Source organism: Phascolarctos cinereus, unplaced genomic scaffold (assembly GCF_003287225.1).
Source record: "Phascolarctos cinereus isolate Bilbo 61053 unplaced genomic scaffold, phaCin_HiC Scaffold_4;HRSCAF=312, whole genome shotgun sequence".
Classification (NCBI taxonomy): Eukaryota; Metazoa; Chordata; class Mammalia; order Diprotodontia; family Phascolarctidae; genus Phascolarctos; species Phascolarctos cinereus.
Genome location: NW_027555847.1, coordinates 542813420 through 542835165, shown reverse-complemented (window position 1 = coordinate 542835165; position 21746 = coordinate 542813420). Strand labels below are relative to the sequence as shown.

At 40.6% G+C, this 21746-nt stretch overlaps 1 protein-coding gene across 1 annotated transcript; it reads right to left on the bottom strand.

The window, feature by feature from the left end:
- Nucleotides 1–2220: 2220 nt before the first annotated feature.
- Nucleotides 2221–10596, bottom strand: LOC144456996 (syncytin-1-like). The gene is made up of 2 exons (XM_078153553.1): nt 10164–10596; nt 2221–4512 (listed from the first exon to the last, which is right to left on the bottom strand). The coding sequence occupies exons 1-2, from the start codon at nt 10182–10184 to the stop codon at nt 2701–2703; spliced, it is 1833 nt and encodes a 610-aa protein (XP_078009679.1). The 5' UTR covers nt 10185–10596; the 3' UTR covers nt 2221–2700.
- Nucleotides 10597–21746: the final 11150 nt, after the last annotated feature.

Sequence of the window (21746 nt, the reverse complement as noted above, 5' to 3'; positions counted from 1 at the left end):
TTATTATTATCCCTGTTTTTACAGACGAGGAAACTGAATTTAAGTGACTCGCCCAGGGTCATAAACATAGAAAATGTCTGACATTGGATTTCCTGACTCCCGGCCCAGCACTCTATTCACTGCACCACAGAAAATAAATTTTTTGTTATCATCACAACCCTCCATGCCATCCCCTTCAAAAAAAAACTACTAAGCCATTATTTTTTTTTCAATTTTTAAAAACATTTTTATTTAAAGTTTTGAGTTCCAAATTTTCTCCTTCCTATCCCACCTCCTTGAGGTAGTAACAATCAGATAAAGGTTATAACTGTGCAATCATATGAAATGTCTCCATATTAGTCATTTTGTATAAGACTCAAACAAAAGAAAAAATGAAAGTAAAAAAAGTAGCATGCTTAAATATCAGTTCTTCTTCTGGAGGTAGATAGTATGCTTCATCATTTGTCCTTTGCGATTTTCTTAGATCATCATATTGCTGAGAATAGCTAAGTCATTCATAGTCCTTCATAAAACAGTATTGCTGTTACTCTGTACAACCTTCTCCTTGTTCTGTTCACTTCATTATGCATCAGTTCATGTAAGGCTTTCCAGGTTTTTCTGAAATTGTCCTGTTTGTCATTTCTTATAGTACAATAATATTCTATTACAATCACATTCCACAGCTTGTTTAGTTATTCCCCAATTGATGGACATATCTTAAATTTCCAATTCTCAGCCACCACAAAAAGACCTGCTATAAATATTTTTTTTAACAAATAGGTCCTTTTGCATTTTTGGATGTCTTTGATAACCATTTAATCTTAAAAATGTTTTCCTTAAAACTTAAATTGGGATGACTTTCATCAGCTGCCTTTTCCTTTAGGCAAATCCAAGTAGGCTCAAGTCACTGGGTTCTATTCACTTTCTTTTACCTTTTTGTGAAAAAATACAATTATCAGTTACTTTTCCTCCAAGTAATATTTTTTTACTTTGCAGTTGACTTTAAAGCTTTAAAGTTGACTTTGTTTTGAAATATATGTGGTTTCAACATGCAGTACATGGAAAAATTACCTGATGATACATGAACTGAAGTAAGGCCAATATAACAAGGGAGCCACTTAAATAAGTGTTAAGGAACATTTAATAACTCATGTAGCTAAATGCTTTTTAATCCAAATTCATCCCAGCTATCCAGAGTCTCTAAATATTAAGATATCACTTCTGAGAAAAGATTGACATGAATTTCTGGGACTGACACTAAAATTCACACTAGGGAAGATGTGGCAGACTATAGACGTAGAAGGAAACATTCATTGCTAAATACGTATTGATCTGACCAGCTTCATTATAATAGTTTGTTACAAGTCAAAGTTGTATTGGGAATCATGGGGTCATTGAAATGTGACAGAAATATAAGAAAAAAAACATCAGAAAGCAAAAAAGTCTAAAGAACAATGGACACAGAAATCATGATACCATGATTGATTCTAGTACTGACTCTTTCCTTGACTCTATGCAAAACTTTTAACTGCTCTGCTTAGTTTTTCTGTCTCTAAAATTATCATAAATTCATTGAACCATAGATTAAGAGCTACAAGGGATCCTAAAAACCATTAAGATCATGCCTTCATTTTACAGATAAAGAAACTGAAGCCCAGAAGGTTGACTTCCCCAAGGTCACACAGGCAATTATATACATCTCTCTCTCTCTCTGCCTCTCTCTGTCTCTCTCTCTGTCTCTCTCTCTCTCTCCTCTCTCTCTCTATCTCTAACTTTCTCTCCTCCCCCAAATAAATATTAGAAATATAAAATTTCTCCTAAAGATTGCTTTGATTACATCCTCCAAAATTTGGTTACGTTGTCTCAATGTTGTCACTATTTTTGATGAAATTATTATAGCTATGATTTGTTTTATTTTTCATCCACTAATTCTTTAGAATTAAGTTATTTTAGTCACCAGTTCATTTTTATATTTGTTTAGTAATTTTAATGCATAATGATCAGTATAGGATGTGTATTATATTTCATCCATTTTTTTTGCTTTTTTTGTAAAGTTTTTATGTCCTAAGATATGATCAATCAAAAAGGTACCATAAACAGATGAAAATATGCATACTCCTTTCTGGTTCCATTAAATAATCACCAGAGATTGCCCCGACCTGCAGGGCCAGTATACGTGGGGGGTCGAGGAGGACCCTGGCTGAAGGGAATGGGTGAAAAGGAGGAGTGAGACCAAAAGGATGGTAGGCAAGGTCTAATTTTACTTTTGAGCGTTACAAGCTTATATAGGGCAAAAGCGGGGAGGGGCAAAAGGGGAAAATGGGCCTCCGGGACTTTCCAGGGGCGGTGTGGCAACATCTTGCGGTTAGCCCTGACAGGAACACGTTATGGTACGGTTTGTCCCGGAACAAGCTGCTTGGGGTGTGGTAATCTCACGGGGTTAGGGGCCCACTACCAGGTGCTGGCCTCCAGCATGTCCCCCATTTTGTATTTAAAATAGCAGGTGAGAGGCCTGTCTTAGGCTATGAGGTCGGCCTCCATGTTCAAAGCGCATTAGTGGCAGTGGTCCCTGTCTTAGGCTAAGCGAGGGGACCCCACGATGTAACCCATCATGGCCTCACTCTATTCCCGTCATGGGGAAACAACTGCAGCCGCGCTGGTCTTTTTTTTGAAACATGGGACCTCAATATTCCCGTCATGGGCTCTCTCACAGCTGCCAGATCACTTTTTATCCTTAATATTTCTCCACCACCGCGAGCAGCGAGATTCCGGATGCACGAGCTTCGAGAACTGGAGACCCTCTTCCATGGTATCAGTAGGATCTTCTGACGAAGCAAGTTGGTGGTAATGGATATTGACGGTGTTTTTAAGAGAAGCCTCAATCTGCGTCTTAATGAAAGAGGTTAGTCTGGTAAAGGCCCAAGGTCCAAAAGAAAAAAGTAGGAGGAGACCAATTAAAGGTCCAAGAAGAGGGAGGAGGTATGGGAGGACTCCATTCAAGCCACTCCAGAGGGGATTTTCAAAAAGTTTTCTGCGTCTTTCAATCAGATCCTCTTGCAGTTTTTTGATTTTATCCCGCACTATCCCAGATTTATTTGCATAGAAGCAACATTTTTCTTGTAGGGCTAAGCAAATTCCCCCTTGTTCTGCCGTGAGTAAATCTAGGCCCCTCCTATTCTGAAGAACGACTCCCGCCAGGGAGTCAATTTGGTCTTGAAGGTCATTTATCGTCCCCGAGAGGGTTTGCACATCATTAAGAAATTGATGGGATAGTTTTGTATATGAATCAACAGCAACTCCTATGCCGGCAGAGCCGGTAGCGAGTGCCCCTGTAATCCCAAGGCCAACAAGGAGGGGGATAAATGCAACAGCCCTCTTGGGTCTTCCAGTAATATAATCAAAACTGGGCAGTGGGACAGGCTCATCTCCCGGAATGATGTCGATATCAGGGAGGATTGAAATTTGTGTGCAGAGTCCTGTCCAATTCTGGGGGAGAGCAGAGTAGGCCATATTTCCCCCACAGGCGAAAAGTTGTCCCGGCAGGGGACAGAGAGGTTCCTGTGAGGTATAGTTTTTGACTTCAGAGCAATTAGCAAAGGTAGCAAAACCAACATCAATATCAGCAGTGGAATTCTGAAATGGGGCTTGGATACAAGGAGAGGGGCGGAGACCAACAGGTTGTACCTTAAAAGGTGGACTAAGTGTGCAATTTGTGGATGTGGAGCCATTTTTGGACATCAAAGCTATGGGCATAGGTGTGCCAAGGGCCATACACAGCCAGCAATCGGCAGCCAAATCAGGGTTAGAGTAATTAAGGGCCTTAAGTGTTGCTTCAAGGATTTCTGAAGTTTGGACATCTAGGTCCGTTCCCCGGGGTTTGGGCAGTGCAAGTGGATGGTAATGGATGGGGGGATACATACTCTTAATTATTTCATTTATTCGTTCCCTAACCTCATGTTCCCTAATTTGGTCTGTAGGGCCACCCCCATCAGAGATATGGACAGGTGCATGAAGGGGCCAACAGACATTTTTTCCAATATTTTCTTTACGACAGGAAGCCTGAGCATACTTATTGGTACTTCCACGTAGGCCTTGGCTAGTTATATGCGCCCAGTCCCCTCCTGTGGAGCCACCATATTCTCTTTCCTGTATTGTAGTAAGATAGACTGTTCCTGAGCTGCCACTGCACTGCTGGGTAGAACTATAGCATGTGGAGTGCAAGGCCTCAAGGTAGTTGCAATCACTGGGGCAAGGCCCGGGCTGGCCACCATTCGGAGGGATAACTCGGGGCTTCCTTACGCATTCCCACTTGGGTTTGGAGACGCCCGTGATAGAATGACGGTAGGCGAGGTAGGCTGTCTTTTCCCCGCAGTCCACTTCTTGCGTGTAGGTGGCGGGACGGACAGTGAACGTGCCCCCGCCGCAGTCACAAGGGCTTCCAAAGAGGGCACGGCTGAGCGCTACTGGGTCAGGAGATTGAAAACCACCGTGGCTCCCACGGAACAGGAGGAAAATTACGAGGATCGTCATTTTCTGTAAAACAGAGAAAGAAAACAGAGGTGTCTCAGGGGGGTGTGGTTCCCTGGACGGCATTATGAGTTTCTGGCTTGTCCATCAACCTAATCAGCCTTTCAGGCAACCATCTAGCATTTTGGCACTTTGAGTCATAAATACAAGCATGGCCTTTGCCCCAGATTAACACAGGATCAGGGCCCTGCCATTTGCCAAGCAGGGGATCTTTCCATTTTGCCTGAGCGTAGGTTTGGGCCGTAGTGGAATGCCAAAGGCGGTCTGCGGCACTCTTTGCCGCAGTGTCCAGAGTGAGAAAATTTAAAACAAAAAGAGCGTGATTGAGCAATGTTTTGGCATTGCCAGCTCTGGGATAAAGAACTTCCCTCCCTGATTGTAATTTCAGGATCATGTTTTTCAGTGTCTGATGGGCCCTTTCCACAATTCCTTGCCCTTGAGGATTATAGGGTATACCAGTAACATGCTTAATATGCAACTGTGTACAAAAAGATCTGAAAGAAGAACTGGTATAACCAGGGCCATTATCTGTCTTAAGAATTTTGGGCTGCGGGAGGACCGCCAAGGCACTAAGGAGGTGATTAATGACATGTTTGGTGGCCTCTCCAGGTTGCAGGGTGGCAAAAATGAAGCCACTGAAGGTATCAATGGACACATGAACATATTTAAGCCGACCAAAAGGGGGATAGTGAGTGACATCCATTTGCCAAAGTTCCCCGGGGATAAGACCTCGGGGATTGATGCCATTATGAGGTTCAGGAAGGAGGGTCAGGCAACCAGGGCACTGTTTCACAATCTGTCTGGCTTGTTCCCGGGTTATAGGGAACTTGAGACGAAGCGTATGGGCATTCAGGTGATGCAGCTTGTGGGCTTGTGTGGCAGCCTCAACAGGGGAGGCAGACAGAGCAAGCAGAATGCGACGAGTTACTTGATCAACCTGATCATTCCCTTCAGAAAGAGGACCGGGGAGGTCGGAATGGGCACGAATATGACCAATGAAAAAGGGGTGATCGCGGGAGAGAATTAGAAGCTGAAGAGTGGCAAAAAGAGGAGACGCATTAGTGGAGGGACGGATATACGGGACGGTTTCCAATAGAGGGACTGACTGTGCAATATAGGAACTATCAGTATAAACATTGAGGGGGCCCGAGACAGATTCAAAAACCTTAATGACCGCTGCGAGCTCTACCAGCTGCGCGGAGGTGAAAGGGGTGTCAAAAGAGGTGACCTGTCCATCAACACTAAAGGCTGCCTTCCCTGTGGCGGAGCCATCAGTGAACGCCAAATGGGCGCTCTCTATGGGCTCCGCTTTGGTGATCCTTGGGAAGACCACGGGTGTTTTCTGAAAGAACTGAATGAGCTTATCTGAGGGATAATGATTGTCTATAGCTCCCATATAGGAAATGCAATTAACTGCCCAATCATCATCATTCTGAAGCAGCCATTGAATCTGCGAAGCAGTGTAGGGGCAAACAATATGATCTGGTTCTCGACCAAAAAGTCGAAGGGCTGCCTCTCGGCCGAGGCGCAGGAGCCCTGCCGTTAAATGCGGGTAGGAAGAAAGGATCTTTGTAGGTGTGGCTGGCATATGAATCCAGAATAACGGATGTCCCTGCCATAACAATCCAGTGGGAGAAAAAGTGGTGGAAAAAATTAAGAACCAAAGAGGTTTTTGAGGAGCGTAATAGCCAATATGTTGTTCATGAATGGCTTGCTCAATTAAGGCAAGGGCCTTACGGGCCTCCGGCGTGAGAGAGCGGGGTGAATTTGGATCGGAGTCTCCTTTAAGAATATCAAACAAGGGTCGCAGTTCCCCTGTAGTGATCTTAAGATATGGCCGAAGCCAATTCAATTCTCCCAGTAATTTTTGGAAATCATTAAGGGAGCAAAGGTGACTCACTCGTAGGCGAACCTTCTGGGAGAGAATGCGATTCGTCAAGAGTTCAAATCCCAAGAACAGCTGGGGGGGGCAGGTTTGCACTTTATCAGGGGAAATATTAAGGCCCCGATATTCCAACGCCTTAATGAGCTCCTGTGATACCTGAGTCAATTCCTCATTATTTGGTCCTGCAAGGAGGATATCGTCCATATAATGGATAATATAAAGCTTGGGATACTGCAAGCGGAAAGGATCAATTGTTTGGGCAACATATTTTTGGCACAGCGTAGGGCTATTAGCCATGCCTTGTGGCAAAACTTTCCACTGAAAGCGCGGAGAAGGGCCCACACAATTGGTAATAGGAACACTAAAAGCGAAGCGCTGACAATCGGAAGGGTGGAGGGGAATGGAAAAGAAGCAATCCTTAAGATCAATTGTAATCTTAGAAAAATCTTGCGGTATGGCTACAGGGGAGGGGAGCCCAGGTTGAAGGGCCCCCATAGGAATCATAGTTTTATTGACGGCCCGTAAATCATGTAAGAGTCGCCATTTACCTGATCTTTTTTGGATAACAAAAATGGGCGTGTTCCACGGGGATGTAGATGGTTCTATGTGACCTGCAGCTAGTTGCTCCTGCACTAAAGCAAGCGCTGCCTCCAGTTTTTTCTTGGGTAAGGGCCACTGGTCTACCCAGACGGGTAGGTCATTTCTCCACGAGATCCTATCTGCCTGGAGTGCAGGAGGACCCGTGGCCCTCACGAAAAATGGTTCTGATTATCTGGGCTCTCACAACCAAGGCCTGCTCGTCCTTTTCTCCCTTCAGCAACAATGGGGGACAGTTGCCCTTGACCTTTCTTGCCTAATCCTTGCCCTGGGAGAAATCCCTGGGAGAGCATTTGACGGGTCACAACGGTATTTGGGCTGCACATAATTACCCCCATCTGTGAAAGAATGTCCCTTCCCCATAAGTTGACAGGTAAGCCGGGGATCACAAAAGGCCGAACAGTCCCTTTATTTCCTTCTTTGTCTTGCCAAGGCAGCCATTGAGAGCTCTGTAGGGTATTGTGGGATTGACCTATGCCCTGCAAGTGTGTCATGGATGGTTGAAGGGGCCACGAAGATGGCCAACTGTCTTTTGAGATAACAGTCGAGTCAGCTCCTGAATCTAATATTCCTTCAAAAAGCCTGCCTTGAATAAAAAGCGTAAGCATGGGGCGGTCTTGGGAAATGGCCTGGACCCAATAGATGTCTGAGGAACCAGGCTTGGAGTGGCCTCTAACAGTGGCGAGAGCAGGGTATGGAGTCTGTAGGGGGAGCGGGAGAGCCTGCGCAAGGCGTTGTCCCTGACGGACAGTGAGGGGCCCTTTCAGGGTTGAGGCAAGTATCTGAATTTCCCCCGTGTAATCACTATCCACAATGGAGGGGTGAATCATGAGGCCATTAATAGTAGCGGAGGCGCGACCAAGGATGAAAAAATAGAAGTCAGGGGGCGGGGGGCCAAAGATGCCTGTAGGAATAATATGGACGCCACCCTCGGGAGTCAATACTGAGGTGGAGGCGGCACACAAGTCCACCCCTGCGCTTCCTGCAGTGGCTCTGAAGAGTGGGATGTGGAGTGGGGTGTGGACTGGCTGATCCCCGAGGCCCGAACAAAGGGGGTCGACTGGGGGGCCCGGGGCTGGCCCCTCCGACCGTTTCCCTGTAAAGGGTGGCCATGAACGTCTGTAGTTGAGCGGCAGGTATTTGCCCAGTGTTTCCCTTTCCTACACCGAGGGCAGAGGGTGGAGGGTTGGGAAGCCTTATTGCTGATTGGAGCGGAGGGAGTGTCAGGGGCACTAGGGCACTGTCGGGCAAAATGGCCAGGTTGACCACACCGGAAGCATGCCTTTTGGGAGTCCCCGGTTTGGAGAGCTGCCCCTATGGCCAGATGTACGGCCTGGGACATTTTGGTAGTGAAGGGATCTACATCTCTGCACATACGTATCATTTCCTCTAATGTTTTATCTCTCCACTTCCCGCGTAAGGCAGACCGACAGGCATTGTTAGCATTTTCATATGCTAAGCGTCTCACAAGCTGATCATTAGACGCTTCTTGCCCTAAGGTTCGTTCAGTTGCTTCCAAGAGCCTACTAACATACTCAGAGAAATCTTCCTGAGTTCCTTGTACGATCTTATTAAGCGGAGCAAGGGGGGATCCAGAAGTGGGCAAGGCACGCCAAGCCGCGAATGCAGCATTGGCGGTTTGCGCCAAGAGGCCTATTGGGAGGCAGCGTTGTTTGGCCTCCTCTGCGTATTTCCCTTGACCACTCAACTTCTCATAAGTCCACTTTAAAGCGGGGGAGCCAGGGGATTTTTGGTTGGCTGTAGCCATGGATTGGCAGCGGTCGAAGAAATCTGCTTTCCATGTCAAGAACTGCCCCCTTGAAAGGACTGCCTGTACTACACGAAGCCATTCTGCCGGCAAGAGATATCCTCCGCGGGACATAGATTCAAGAGCTGAGAGGGTGAACGGGGCGTTAGGACCATAGGACTTGACGGCGGCGTTAAGATCCTTAATCCCTTTGAACTGCAATCTCCTATATTCTAACCGCTGTCCTTCCTTTTTTCCAATTGCCCATTCCTCTTCTTCTATTTTTCCACTATCCTGTCCCTCCCCCTCTCCCTCGTCCTCTTCCCCTTCTTCCTCACTTTCTTCATCTCCCTCCCCTTCACTGGCAGAAACTTCCTTGGGGTCGTTGTGTGAGGAGTCAGGCTGACGAGACCGGGTCATAACAGGGAATATCATGGGCTGTGCCTTGTTAGATTTTCTATCTCTAGCACTGGCTCTGATCTTTTTCAGGGGTTTCTGATGTAACTGCGACCTATTGGGGGAAAAAATGACAGAATTCTGGAGGGAGTGTTGCAGGGAACTCAGTTCCGAAGAGAGTTGTGCATATTGCTTTTGTAGATCTAAGACTTCTCGGAGCTCCTTAACTTGAGTGGAGAGTTGACTTCTGGCGGATGTGAGGGCTGAGGAAGTGGGAATGGGGGGCAAAAGCGCAGGAGCGCAAGTCTGGGATATGTAGGGAGGGGGTAGGTACTGGGGAGTTATGGGCCAGTCCGGGTTATTATATCGGGCGGCTTCTTCCTCCAGTTCCGCCTCGTCCCCGGGATCTAGAGTATCAGGGTCAGGATCTCCTAAAGGAGGAGTTTTGTGTTTTGCAATTATAGGCAGTGTTAAAGGTTCAGTAGCCGGGACCGTTTCCACAGGGAGGGGAGGATAAAGAGGCTTTGGAGGTTCCGGCGGAATGGTAATGACCACGGAGGGGGGTCTAGGGGGACTTTTTCCCACTGATTCTAATGACTTTGTAGAGGCGGTTCGTGATAAAGGGCGCTGTAGCGATTTAACAGAAGCTGCCCGCGACAAGGGGCGTAAACAAAACTCTGCCACCGAAAGGAGTTGGCGCTTGCCTGGGTCCCCAGGGGCAGATTCCACTATGTCTCTGATGATACCCCAGTAAGAAAAAGCCGAGGGAGGGACCGCCTCTGGCCCTTCAGTTTGCAACTTTCTATTGAGGTCTCTCCCGACCTTCTGCCACTTTCCCGGATGAATATCTGGGCCGGTAACCATAAACCAAGGGCAGACCTCATCTACAAAAAGAAAGAATTTCAAAAGGTCCTTTTTCTTAACTTTAACTCCTCTCTCCTTAAGGGCATGCTTAAGGTCTTGGATAAAGACCTGCTCCTTAGAAAGGTTGGAACCCATGATTAGAATGAGGCGGACGAAAACTCAACTTACCAAAACGCAGGGGCTCTTCATGAGCGATGAGAAGGAGGGGGTCGCGACGAATCGTTTCTCAATGCTGGTCCGCCTGGCAGAAGTCCGAACCTCGAGCCCCACGTTGGGCGCCACTTGCCCCGACCTGCAGGGCCAGTATACGTGGGGGGTCGAGGAGGACCCTGGCTGAAGGGAATGGGTGAAAAGGAGGAGTGAGACCAAAAGGATGGTAGGCAAGGTCTAATTTTACTTTTGAGCGTTACAAGCTTATATAGGGCAAAAGCGGGGAGGGGCAAAAGGGGAAAATGGGCCTCCGGGACTTTCCAGGGGCGGTGTGGCAACATCTTGCGGTTAGCCCTGACAGGAACACGTTATGGTACGGTTTGTCCCGGAACAAGCTGCTTGGGGTGTGGTAATCTCACGGGGTTAGGGGCCCACTACCAGGTGCTGGCCTCCAGCAAGAGATCTATCATATCTATTTTTTTAAGAAAAAAAGCTTATTCACATCATTTTTTCTTGTATTGTTTTGTTTAAATTTATCTAAGGTTGAGGGAATAAATTGAGGTCCCCCATTATTGGAGTTTTGATTTTTTTAACTCCTTATGCTTCATTATTGTTTTCCTCAAAGAATAAAAAAAACATGACGACCAAAGTAGACTAGAGTATAAGAAATTATGTAAAAAAAAATCCTTAACCAGAGAGGAAAAATCAGAAGCTAGTCATTTTGTCCACAGTGTGACTGCATTGCTGTTAGGAGGTCGATAACAAGCCTGAGATTCAAAGCATGAAATGTGATTTAAAGCAGTTGAGTTTGGTTAGTTTTTTTCTCCTAATTTGAGAAAAAAATATGGTGGGTTTTATCAGAGTGACTCAGAATATAATAAGCTATCTTGTGAAGTAACGAATTTGATTATATGTGTGGCCAGAAAAGGGAGGCAAGCATGTAAAAAGAGTGAGGGATAGAAGATGGTTGGCCCAAATGTTGCCTCTTATCTTAAAAATACTAAAAGAAAACAAGGGAAGCATACACTGTATTAAAGACAAAAGAAATTACATGAATTGAGGAACCTGAAAAGATTGTAATTTTCCCCTGTGAAGAGTTCTCATGCCAAAGAGATCTACTGAAGTAATAAAAATTATAATCTAGTCATGAAAAATAAATATACAGCTTTTCAGGGATTAAAAAACATCACAGAGTATTTTTTTAATGTGGACCCAAAATTATTAATGAAAAATAGTGACATTTGTATAATTTAATATTTGGAAGGTAGTTTTGATGAAAAAGGAGAATGGTATGCAGATTGGCAAAATAATGATTTCTGTGAATATTAACATTTTTTGTGAGCTACCATTGTAACTACAATCTCTTACTGAGCTAGCACTATATCAAGTAGCTTTTATTTATAAATATCTCCAATGTCAAATGAACAAAGGTTTTTAATAAGAACTTAAATTTGTATAGTTCTTTGAAGTTATGAAGTTCTTTCCTCATAATATGCTTGTTTGGTTAATATTGTCACCATTTTGTAGATGAGGAGACTGAAGCTATAAGACTTTAAGTGCCCCTCCCATGGTGCCACAGATAGTAAGGGTCTAGTATGCTCCTAATGGGCAGGATTTGAACCCAGGTCAACTGATTCTAAGTCCATCATTTTGTCCATATGTCTCAATTCCACAATGTGTCTCAAATTCTCTTTACACAGTACACAAATGTTCAGAAAAACAGGGCATTTCACCAGTGTCATTTAATGGACAAGAAAGCTAAGATGAAATGAAGAGGAGGATGATCATCCCTGAAGCTCCAAGGTGAGAATTTGAAATCAATTAGCAAAGCCATGGCCTTACTTATTAGGAGTAGCACTATATAGGGTTAGTAAGCAGCCACCTTTATTTATTTATGTACTTGTTGCTTATTTATTATTTGCTTGTTTATTTCTATATTTGTTTTTTGAAACATGATTGTAATAAATTCCCCAATATGGGAGGCATTCAAGTAGGGACAACTTGAAGAATTCAATTAAAACATTCAGTGCTATATACTGTAGGTAGGGAATGGATACTCAACAACAAAAACTAAATAGTACCTCCCTTCTGGGAGCTTACATTCTCCTGGAATGAAATATAAGGTAAAGTCAGAGTAGAAAATAGTGGGGTCAGTATTTCTGTCCAAGGCAACAGAGTCAATAAAGTCATGGAAACATAAATTTACAGAGCATGCTCAAAGAACTATGAGTAAGACACATAGTTATTATAGAAGAAATGCATGCATCATTCAAGAGCTGGAACAAGATGACTTAAGAACCACCTTACAAGTCTAAGTTTATAATACTGTGATGTGATGAATTTTCACAATGCCCAAGTCTAGTTATCACTGAATTATCACTGAGTCATAGAATCATGAAACTAGAGCTGAAAGGGATACTGGTCCATCTAGTACAATACTTTCATTATACCATTGAGGAAACTGAGGAGAAGCAAGGTCACATGACTTTACCAAGGTAACAAAGTAAGCAACGGAGGCAGAATTTAAAATCAAACCATCGTATTACTGAGCCAGTTCATTTCCTGCATCTCCATGGAAGATGAAAAAGCCAAGAAAATAGAGTATATCATTATATTGAAGGATGCTAGAGGAGAACAAAATGGCAATTGAAAAACACAATCTAACAATTTATTAAAGTTAACTGCATTAAAACACAGCTCTCACTCTTATCAAAAACTGAAGATATTTGATTAAAATAGAAATGTTAGCAGTGAGGAGGCTTTTCTTGCCTGACCTGCACATAGCATTTTCATTTTTGTTTTTTTTTTTCCTTCCATCTCTGAAGCATCCAATGAATGCCTGGTGAACTTCTCGGTCTAGAGGAAGGACTCTGACTTTTCCATCACTCCTCCTAGAGAACACTTGCCAATCACTGAGCAAGCCTAGCTCAAATGGCTGTTGCCAGTGAAGTAGCTGGGATCAGAAGAATTAGTTCTGCTTGCCTTACAAGGCCAATCTATCCTCTAAGTTTTCTATTCAAACCACACTCCACTGCTCAACCTCAACTGGAACCATTTAGTGTTCACATTGTTCTGCATTTTTTTATTTGTTTCCTTCCACTCAAGCACATGTAAAAATAGAGAGGAAGATTCCCATCCCCTACCCAACATACACACACATGGGCACACACACACATACACACAAAATGACCCCCAGCAATCCTTTCCCCACTTGACATGACAAAGTGATTATCTTCTTCCTAATCAAAGAGACAGATGAAAGGAGTTTATTAATAAAAGTTCCCCTTCAGGACGATTGGAAATGAATGATTAGTAAAATACACCCAATTTTCCTTATAGACCCCCCTCATAGAGAGGCATCTGTGAAGGGCAGGAATGCCAGAAAAGAGTTGGGGATCGAGGCATCTGGAAGCTGTTTGCGATATGGATTAGGAGTCAAGCTGCACACAGATACTGCCTCCAGTCACAAAAGCTTACTCTGCAGAGAGGAAAAAAAATATGCTGTTTGTTTACAATGCTACTTTTCCCCTTTGCTTGTTATCTATTTTATTTCTTCCTCCACTCCCCCTTTTCCCCTGCCATTCATGTGCAATTATGTCTGTACAGATATGCCAGCTGGTGAGGCTTGTTAACCATACCCACCATGAAGGCATTTAGCGAACATTGGGAGGAAGGATGCTAGAGCTGTTCAAACAGTGCCATGTTATATGGGAAACTGGTTTGCTGCACTCATTTGTATGTCTTGGACCTTGTAGGCTGGTTGCAATGATGCAGCATGTACATCAGAGAGTCACATGCACAATCTAAACAACCCATACTGTCCAGAAAGATGCATGCATGTGTGTATATGTGTGTATAAACAAGACTTCCAATGTTGGTCTTTGTTTATGTCCTTATCAAAACAGTTGGACAACGGTGTCTTCAGATTGCCATTTTGCACATCTGGGAAACGTTACCTGGTGAAATTTTATAGATATCACCAGTTGAAATTTTTATTTGGGGAAAATATTATTTCCTTGTCTTTATATGTTTGTTATAAAATTAGAGAAAAGTCACTCTAGCTACTTGCTATCCATCCACCCCGAATTCTGAAAATGCTGGTATGGTGATAATTGTGCTCTCAGGACAATCTGTACAAGAATGACGGCCTTTGCTCTATAAATCAAGAACAATTACATGTTTGGTTTAATTTTTTAAAATCAAACTAACAAACAATAAGTGAATAGGCTTGACAGAAAGTCGATGGGGTGAGGGCAGCTATGCTGGCCAAGATCAGACCAAATCTGTCACCTTTTGCATCCAGAAGGAGCTGTTTGTTTACCTTCTTTCTGTCAGGAGAGGTTCTAACAAAACAAATTGGAATGATGGCAAAAATACAAGTTGAAGGCATGCTCTGAATATAGAAAGAGAGACTATTTTCAACTGATTTGGTGCTCCTTCTGAAGACATCTACACTATAGATGCAGAGTTGCTTCCCAAAGAAGCCACTCTACTCAAATGTGTCTTCATGGATCAAGCTTTATCTGTGAGAAGTGCACTGGAATGGGCAGCTGCAATCCAGCAATTTTACTCTTGTCAGATAAGACCCTAGAAAATAGAGTTTGCAGATGCTTCCTAACCTACTAGAAGTGAATCCTTTCAGGCACCAGTCTTGAGAGGCAGAATGGCATTATGTATGGTGGCTAATATGTTGGAGCTGAAGGGAGAAGATATGAGTTCAATCAATCAATCAATGAATCCATCAACCATTTATTAACACCCTACTATGTGCCAGTGTCTTTGCCAAGGAAATCCCATAAACAAAAGTTAATGGTATCACAAAGAGTGAGGCACAGCTGAAAGATTGAATAGCAACAATGGGCCAGGCATAGGGCTAAGTGCTGAGGATAAAAAAAAAGAAAAATGATACATATCTTGTCAGGAAGAATCTTGCATTTTATCAGTAGAGGCAACAATATACATATGTGTTTATTATTATTATCATTTTGTTGGGGGGAAGAGTTAAAGGGGATTTGTTGTTATTTCGTTAATTATTCGTGTCTGACTTCATGATCCCATTTGGGGTATTCTTGGCAATGATACTGGGGTGATTTACCATTTCCTTCTCCAGCTCATTTTATGGTGAGGAAACTGAGGCAAACAGGTCTAAGTGAGTTGCCCAGAGTCACACAATTAGTAAATGTCTGAGGTCAGATTGGAACTCAGGTCCTTCTTACTCTAAGGTTGGCATTCTATCCATTGTGCCACCTAGCTGCCCCTGGAAGGTATTAGGGAAATTTTTATGTTACAAAGCGGTCCTCTATTTCAACTTTAAAGGAAACTCATTATTCTAAGAGGCAGCTACGTTGAAGCAGGACATTCCAGAGATAGGTGTCAGCCTACACAAACATGTAGAGAAGGAGGATGTAATATCTTGTGTAAGAGTAAGTCAACAGATCTGTTAAGCTGAACCATAGAGTGTGTGAAGGTTAATCATATTTAATAAGCCTGGAAATGTAGGGTGGACCCAGGTTTTGAAGAATTTTAAATGATGAAGAGAGGAGTTTGCACTTGATTATGGAAGCAATCATGAGCCCCTGGCATTTATTGAGCTAAGCAGTGACATGGTCAGACGTGTGCTTTAGGAAAATCATTTTGGCAGCTGTGTGGAAGATGGATTGGCAAGGGAGTGACGTGAGGAGGGGAGACCAATTAGCAAGCTATTGCAATGGTACGGTACAGGCCAGAGGTGATGAGGGTATGAACAAAGGTGATGGTTGCATGAACAGAACGAAAGGGATGGCTGTAAGATATGTGATGTGGAGACAGAATTTAAAAAGACTTGGCAAGTGGCTAGATATGTAAGGTGGCAGGGAGTGAAGATCCCAAGGTTACAAATGCAGGTGACAGAAAGTATATCTTAGATATAAAGATATATAAAAAAAGAGTGAGTTTGGGTATTTCAAATCCTGTTTCACACATTATTATCCATGCAGACTTAGGTAAGTCATATGACCTTTAGGAGTCTCAGTATTTTCATCTGTAAAATAGGTATAATATTATTACCTACTACTCCACATTGTTGTGAAGATCAAATGAGATAATAAAGTGCTTTGCAAATTTTAAACTCATATGTAAGTATAAGCTATTATTATTGCTACCACAATCTATGTAAATGCTAATTATTGTTGTTGTTGTTGCTGCTATTGACATAACAGCTCCAATTGTTAGGAAGCTTTTCCTTACTAATTATTCCTCTTTACAAAATCTGCCATACTGCAATACTCCTTTGCACTCCTCCCAATAATTCCTAGTAATGACCTCTGGTCCTAAGCAGAAAGACTTCTTGCATTCATTCACATGAAAAAATGACAAATACTTGCATATGTTTTACCCTCACTGTTACAAGAAAGAAAGAAAGGAAAGAATGGAAGAAAGAAAGAAAGAAAGAAAGAAAGAAAGAAAGAAAGAAAGAAAGAAAAAAGAAAGAAAGAAAGAAAGAAAGAAAGAAAGAAAGAAAGAAAGAAGAAAGAAAGAAAGAAAGAAAGAAGAAAGAAAGAAAGAAAGAAAGAAAGAAAGAAAGAAGGAAGATAAAGGAAAAAAAAGCAATAAAGTCAATGGTTGGAAGTTGTAAAGAGGCATATTTAGGCTCCGTGTATGGAAAACTTTCTAGTAATTGTAGCTATTCATGAGTGGATTAGGCTGTTTCAGGAAGAAGTTACTTTCACCAAGTAAGAGCTCTTCAAGAAAAGATTGTATGATGACTGTTCACTAGGTATGCTTAAAAAGGATTCATAGCCTGGCATGAACAAGACCAGAAGGCATCTGAAGTCCCTTCCAACTCTATGATTCTGCCTGGTTCTAGAGGAATCTATGTTCACTGACTTTTCTGAGCATCAATGATAAGTGGTGGAATAAAGCTAAACAAAGGTGACTGTCATTATTATGGAGGGTGGAATGTATATCCTGAGGAGAGGCCAGATTAAAAATATTACTTAAAAATTGTGAAATTCTCCAATTGCTCCTGTTTTTGGATAAAATTATCCTGACTTCACTGAAATCCAAACTACAAGAGGAACTCCTCAATGGAATTCATGGCCACTCAAAAATGATTATCCTAGAGATTTACAAGAAAAAATTTATGAAGAATACATATTACTAGGATTGTATCAAATATTTGTATGGGTACTATTATATCAATATGTATTATTTGATCAGGCCAAGAGTTGAATAGGAGTATGGGAGTGGGCTTTATCACTTGGCCTTTTTCTTCTATTTTCTTCTATTCCTGCTATAGTCAGTCACAGGTTTTCTGTTCAGTTCTGACCACCAAGTTTAAAAAAAAGCATTGGTATGCTGATAAGCAACTTAAGAAGAATAGCCTATATGGTGAACAGCCCTAAGATTTTGCCAGCTTAAGACTTGGTTAAAGAAGCTGGGGATGTTTATCGTGAAGACCGTGTGTGTGTGTGTGTGTGTGTGTGTGTGTGTGTGAGCAAGAGAGCTGCCTTCAAGTATTTGAAAGGCTATTACATGAAAGAGAAATTAGAGCTGTTCTGTTCATGACCATAGGCAGAACAAGGAGCACAGTATAGAAATTATCAAAAGGCAAATTTCAGGGTGACATAAGGTAATTTGCCATTAGAAAGAGGGGTTCTGAAACATTTGTGTCATGGACTCCTTTGGTAGTCTAGTGGAGCCAATGGATACTTCTTTAGAATGATACTTTTTACAAACATGAAACATACAGGATTACAAAAGAAACTAATATATTCAAAATACAGTTTCCAACATAATTTTCACAAAACAAATTCACCATCTGGACCCAGATTTCCCATAGCTTTCTCCCTCATTTATTGTTTTATGTATTGGTTAACAATAAAAATAACAACAAAAGAGTTCCCAAGGCATGGGTTCTCATTCTTTTTGTCTTCTAACTACATCTTATTGTGCCTTTAAAATGACCTCCAAATCCTCCTTCAATAAGAATTCTCATATAAACCCTCTTGAATCCATTTTCTGGCTCAAAAGACATATCCTCAAACTATTTTCCTCTTGCATCATCAAAGAAAACTAATGGCAATTTCACTAATCAAAGAAGATCACAGAATAATGGAATATCAAAATTTGACATCTCCTCATTGCCCTTTCTCGCTTGACAAAGAAGTGGCCTACAGCATTTCTGGCAAGTGATTACTTAGTCTGTTCTTAAGGAACTTCAGTGAGGCAAACTGATACTCTCTGAAAGCAGTCAACTGCAATTTTTGGATGGTTCTAATTCTTAGGGAATTTCTACTTACCTCAAGACTACATTTGGCACATTTGAATAACTTATCTGAGTTCCTCATTAAACTATAAGTTCCTGTAAAGATGGCCATTTATAGGTTTTACTATCTTTCATACTCAATAAATGCACAATGACTGTCCTAAGGTCCATACAATATGTGTCTTTTATAACCTCAGGGTTATCTCGTCTATTGATTAGAAGATCCAGCTGGTTGTCTGCCCAGGGCTGTCAGGTGTCACAGCCAGGAAATGTTAAACTGGCATTTTCTACATCACTAGAACAAACCGCAGGTTAGGGAGATCATTGTAAACCTTCTGTTCTGATGTTCAAATCATAAAATAAAGAATCTAGAGGCTATCAGGAAGACATTAGTATTTTTTTTTTGCTGTTTTTATAATTACAGTCTACCATTTTCTTATAAGTATAGTTTTCATTTAAAACAAACTTTATTTCTATTTTAATTTTTATATTGCTTGATTTTCTCTCTTTATTTCCTCCTCCCAGAGGCTCTCCCAAATAAATAAATAAATAAATGTGTGTGTGTGTGTGTGTGTGTGTGTGTGTGTGTGTATACACATACATACATACATACATATATATATATATATGCATACATACATAGATAAATAAAGAGAGAAATTAGCAAAACTGATCAATACGTCAACGAAATCTAATACATACATATAACATATATTATATATATATATATATATATATGTATATGTGTGTGTGTGTATGAACACATATACATACATTATTCCATATCCATGGACCTCACACTTTTGCAAAGGAGTGGAGGGAGTTGTCTTCTCATATCTTTGGAACCATACTTGTTCTTTGAAATTTTGCAATTTTCCTATTTCTGATCATTGTTATTTACTTTTAAATTTTTGCTGTTGTGAATATTTTTAAATACTACTTACTACACTCTATATCTGCCCAAATAAATTTTTTCATGATTCTCTCTATTAATTATATTCATAATATTTTATAGCATAGTAATTTCATTACATTTATATAACAATTTTTTTAGTTATTTCCCAATTGATAGTGATCTATTTAGTTTCCAATTCTTTTCTATTATGAAAAGTGTTTTTATAAATATTTTGTTGTACACAGGAGTCTTCTTTTCAATGACCTCCTTAGTATATGTACTTAGTAGTGGAATCTTTGGATCAAAGAATATAGATGTTTTAGTGATTTAATATGAATAATATCAGATACTTTCCAAAATAGTTGTGTTTATTTATAGCTCCACCAGCAATGAGCTAATGTGTCCATCTTCCCATAGTCCTTCCAACACAGACTATTTCTACTATTTGTCACCTTTGCCAATTTGATGAGTGCAAAGTGAAAGTTAAAGGTGATTTTCACCGCATTTCTTCTACTTTTAGTGATTTGGAGCATCCTTTCATCTGGCAGTTATAGTTTATAATTCTTTTTTTTATTAAAGAATGGCATTACATTGATAGGTAGAAAGAGAGACATATGAATGTAATATATACAAATGTACATATATATGTGATATTTTTCCATATCCTTTGACCATTTATCCATTAGGGAATGGCCTTTTATCTGATGGCTACATTTTGTATTTTCTTATCATCTATCCATTTATATCTATCTGTCTATCTGTCTGTCTGTCTGTCTGTCTGTCTCTCTATCTACCCATCTACAAAGCACTTGGGTGGTACAGTGGATGGAGCACTGGGTATGGAATCAGGAAGATCTGAGTCCAAATCCAAACTCAGACACTTATGAGTTGTGTGATCCCTCAGTTTCCTCAATTGTAAAAAAGGGATAATAATAGACCCTATTTTCTGAAGGATTTTGTGAGAATCAAATGTGATAATATTTGTGAAAGTGCTTAGCATAATATCTGCAACACGTGGGAATTAAATAAATGCTTATTTTCTTCTTTCTCATCTTTATTAACCTATCTTATCTTGTCTTATCTATATCTGTTTCTCCATCTAAAACCAAAAAGCATTGCTCAGCAATTAAGTGGTCAAAGGATATGATCAAACAATTTAGATACATCTCTATATCTATCTAGATATCTATTTAGTTTTCTATCTGTTAGTTCATTTTGAATACAAACTCTTTATCTGAGAAACTTCATACAATCTTTTTTCTAATTTTGCCACTTCCTTTTTTATTCTAGACACATTAATTTTGTTTTTGCAGGTTTTCAATTTCATGTAATCAAAAGTAATGTTTTTTAAATATTTTATAAGAAGAACAACTAGATTGCACAATGACTAGAGTTCTGAACCGAGAGTAAGGAAGACTCTCTTCCTTAGTTCAAATCTGGACTCAAACACTTACTTGCTATGTGACCCTGGGCAAGTCACTTAACCCTGCTTCCCTCAATTCCTTATCTATAAAATGAATTGGAGAAGGAAATGACAAACTAATCCAGTATCTTTACCAAGAATATCCAAGAAAGGGTCATGAAGATTTGGAAACAACTGGAAAATGACTGAATAACAAAGAACTGAATCTTTTATGGTTGCTTCTATTTCATTTGATTAATGATACGGTTCTTACTCAGTTATGAAATATGTATGACCTAATGCTCTTCTTATTTTGTTATATTGTGATCTTTAACATTAATGTCACATATCCATTTTAATATATTCTGTATTCAGGTGTAAGATATTGGTCTAAGCCTAATTTCTGATATACTGCTTTCCAGTTTTCTAAGCAGCTTTTATCACATATGAAGTTTTTTTCCTAAGTAATTGATTTTTTTCAGTTTATCAAACACTGAGTTATTGAATTGTATTGTTTCTCATTACCTAGTAGTTTCCATTGATCTGCCTCACTATTTTTTAAACTAATACCCAATGGTTTGATGACAACTCCTTTATAATATAATTTGAGGTAGGAATTGGTATCCTCCTTTATCCTTGCCTTTTTTAAATTATGTCCCTTGATATGATAGTTTCTTTGTTTTTCTAAATGGATTTTTAGTTATTTTATTGAGTTTTATAAAGTTTCCTTTTATTAATATGAATGATATGGCATAAAAGTGTAAATTAACTCTGGTACTAGTATCATTTTTATTTTATTAGTATGTCCCATCCCTGAGCATTGAATAATCCTCCAGCTATTTATGGTGTTTATTTCACTAAGGGGTACTCTGTGATTCTATCTATTTAATTATTTATTGTGTTCTGGTAGATTGATCTCCATTTTTTTTTTGCATTTTGAAATTATTTTGAATGGAATTTCCATTACAATTGCATCTTAGATTTTGTTATTATATAGAAAAGCTGTTGATGTTATGAGTTTATAATCAGTATCTTTGCTGAATCCTTAATATTTTCTAA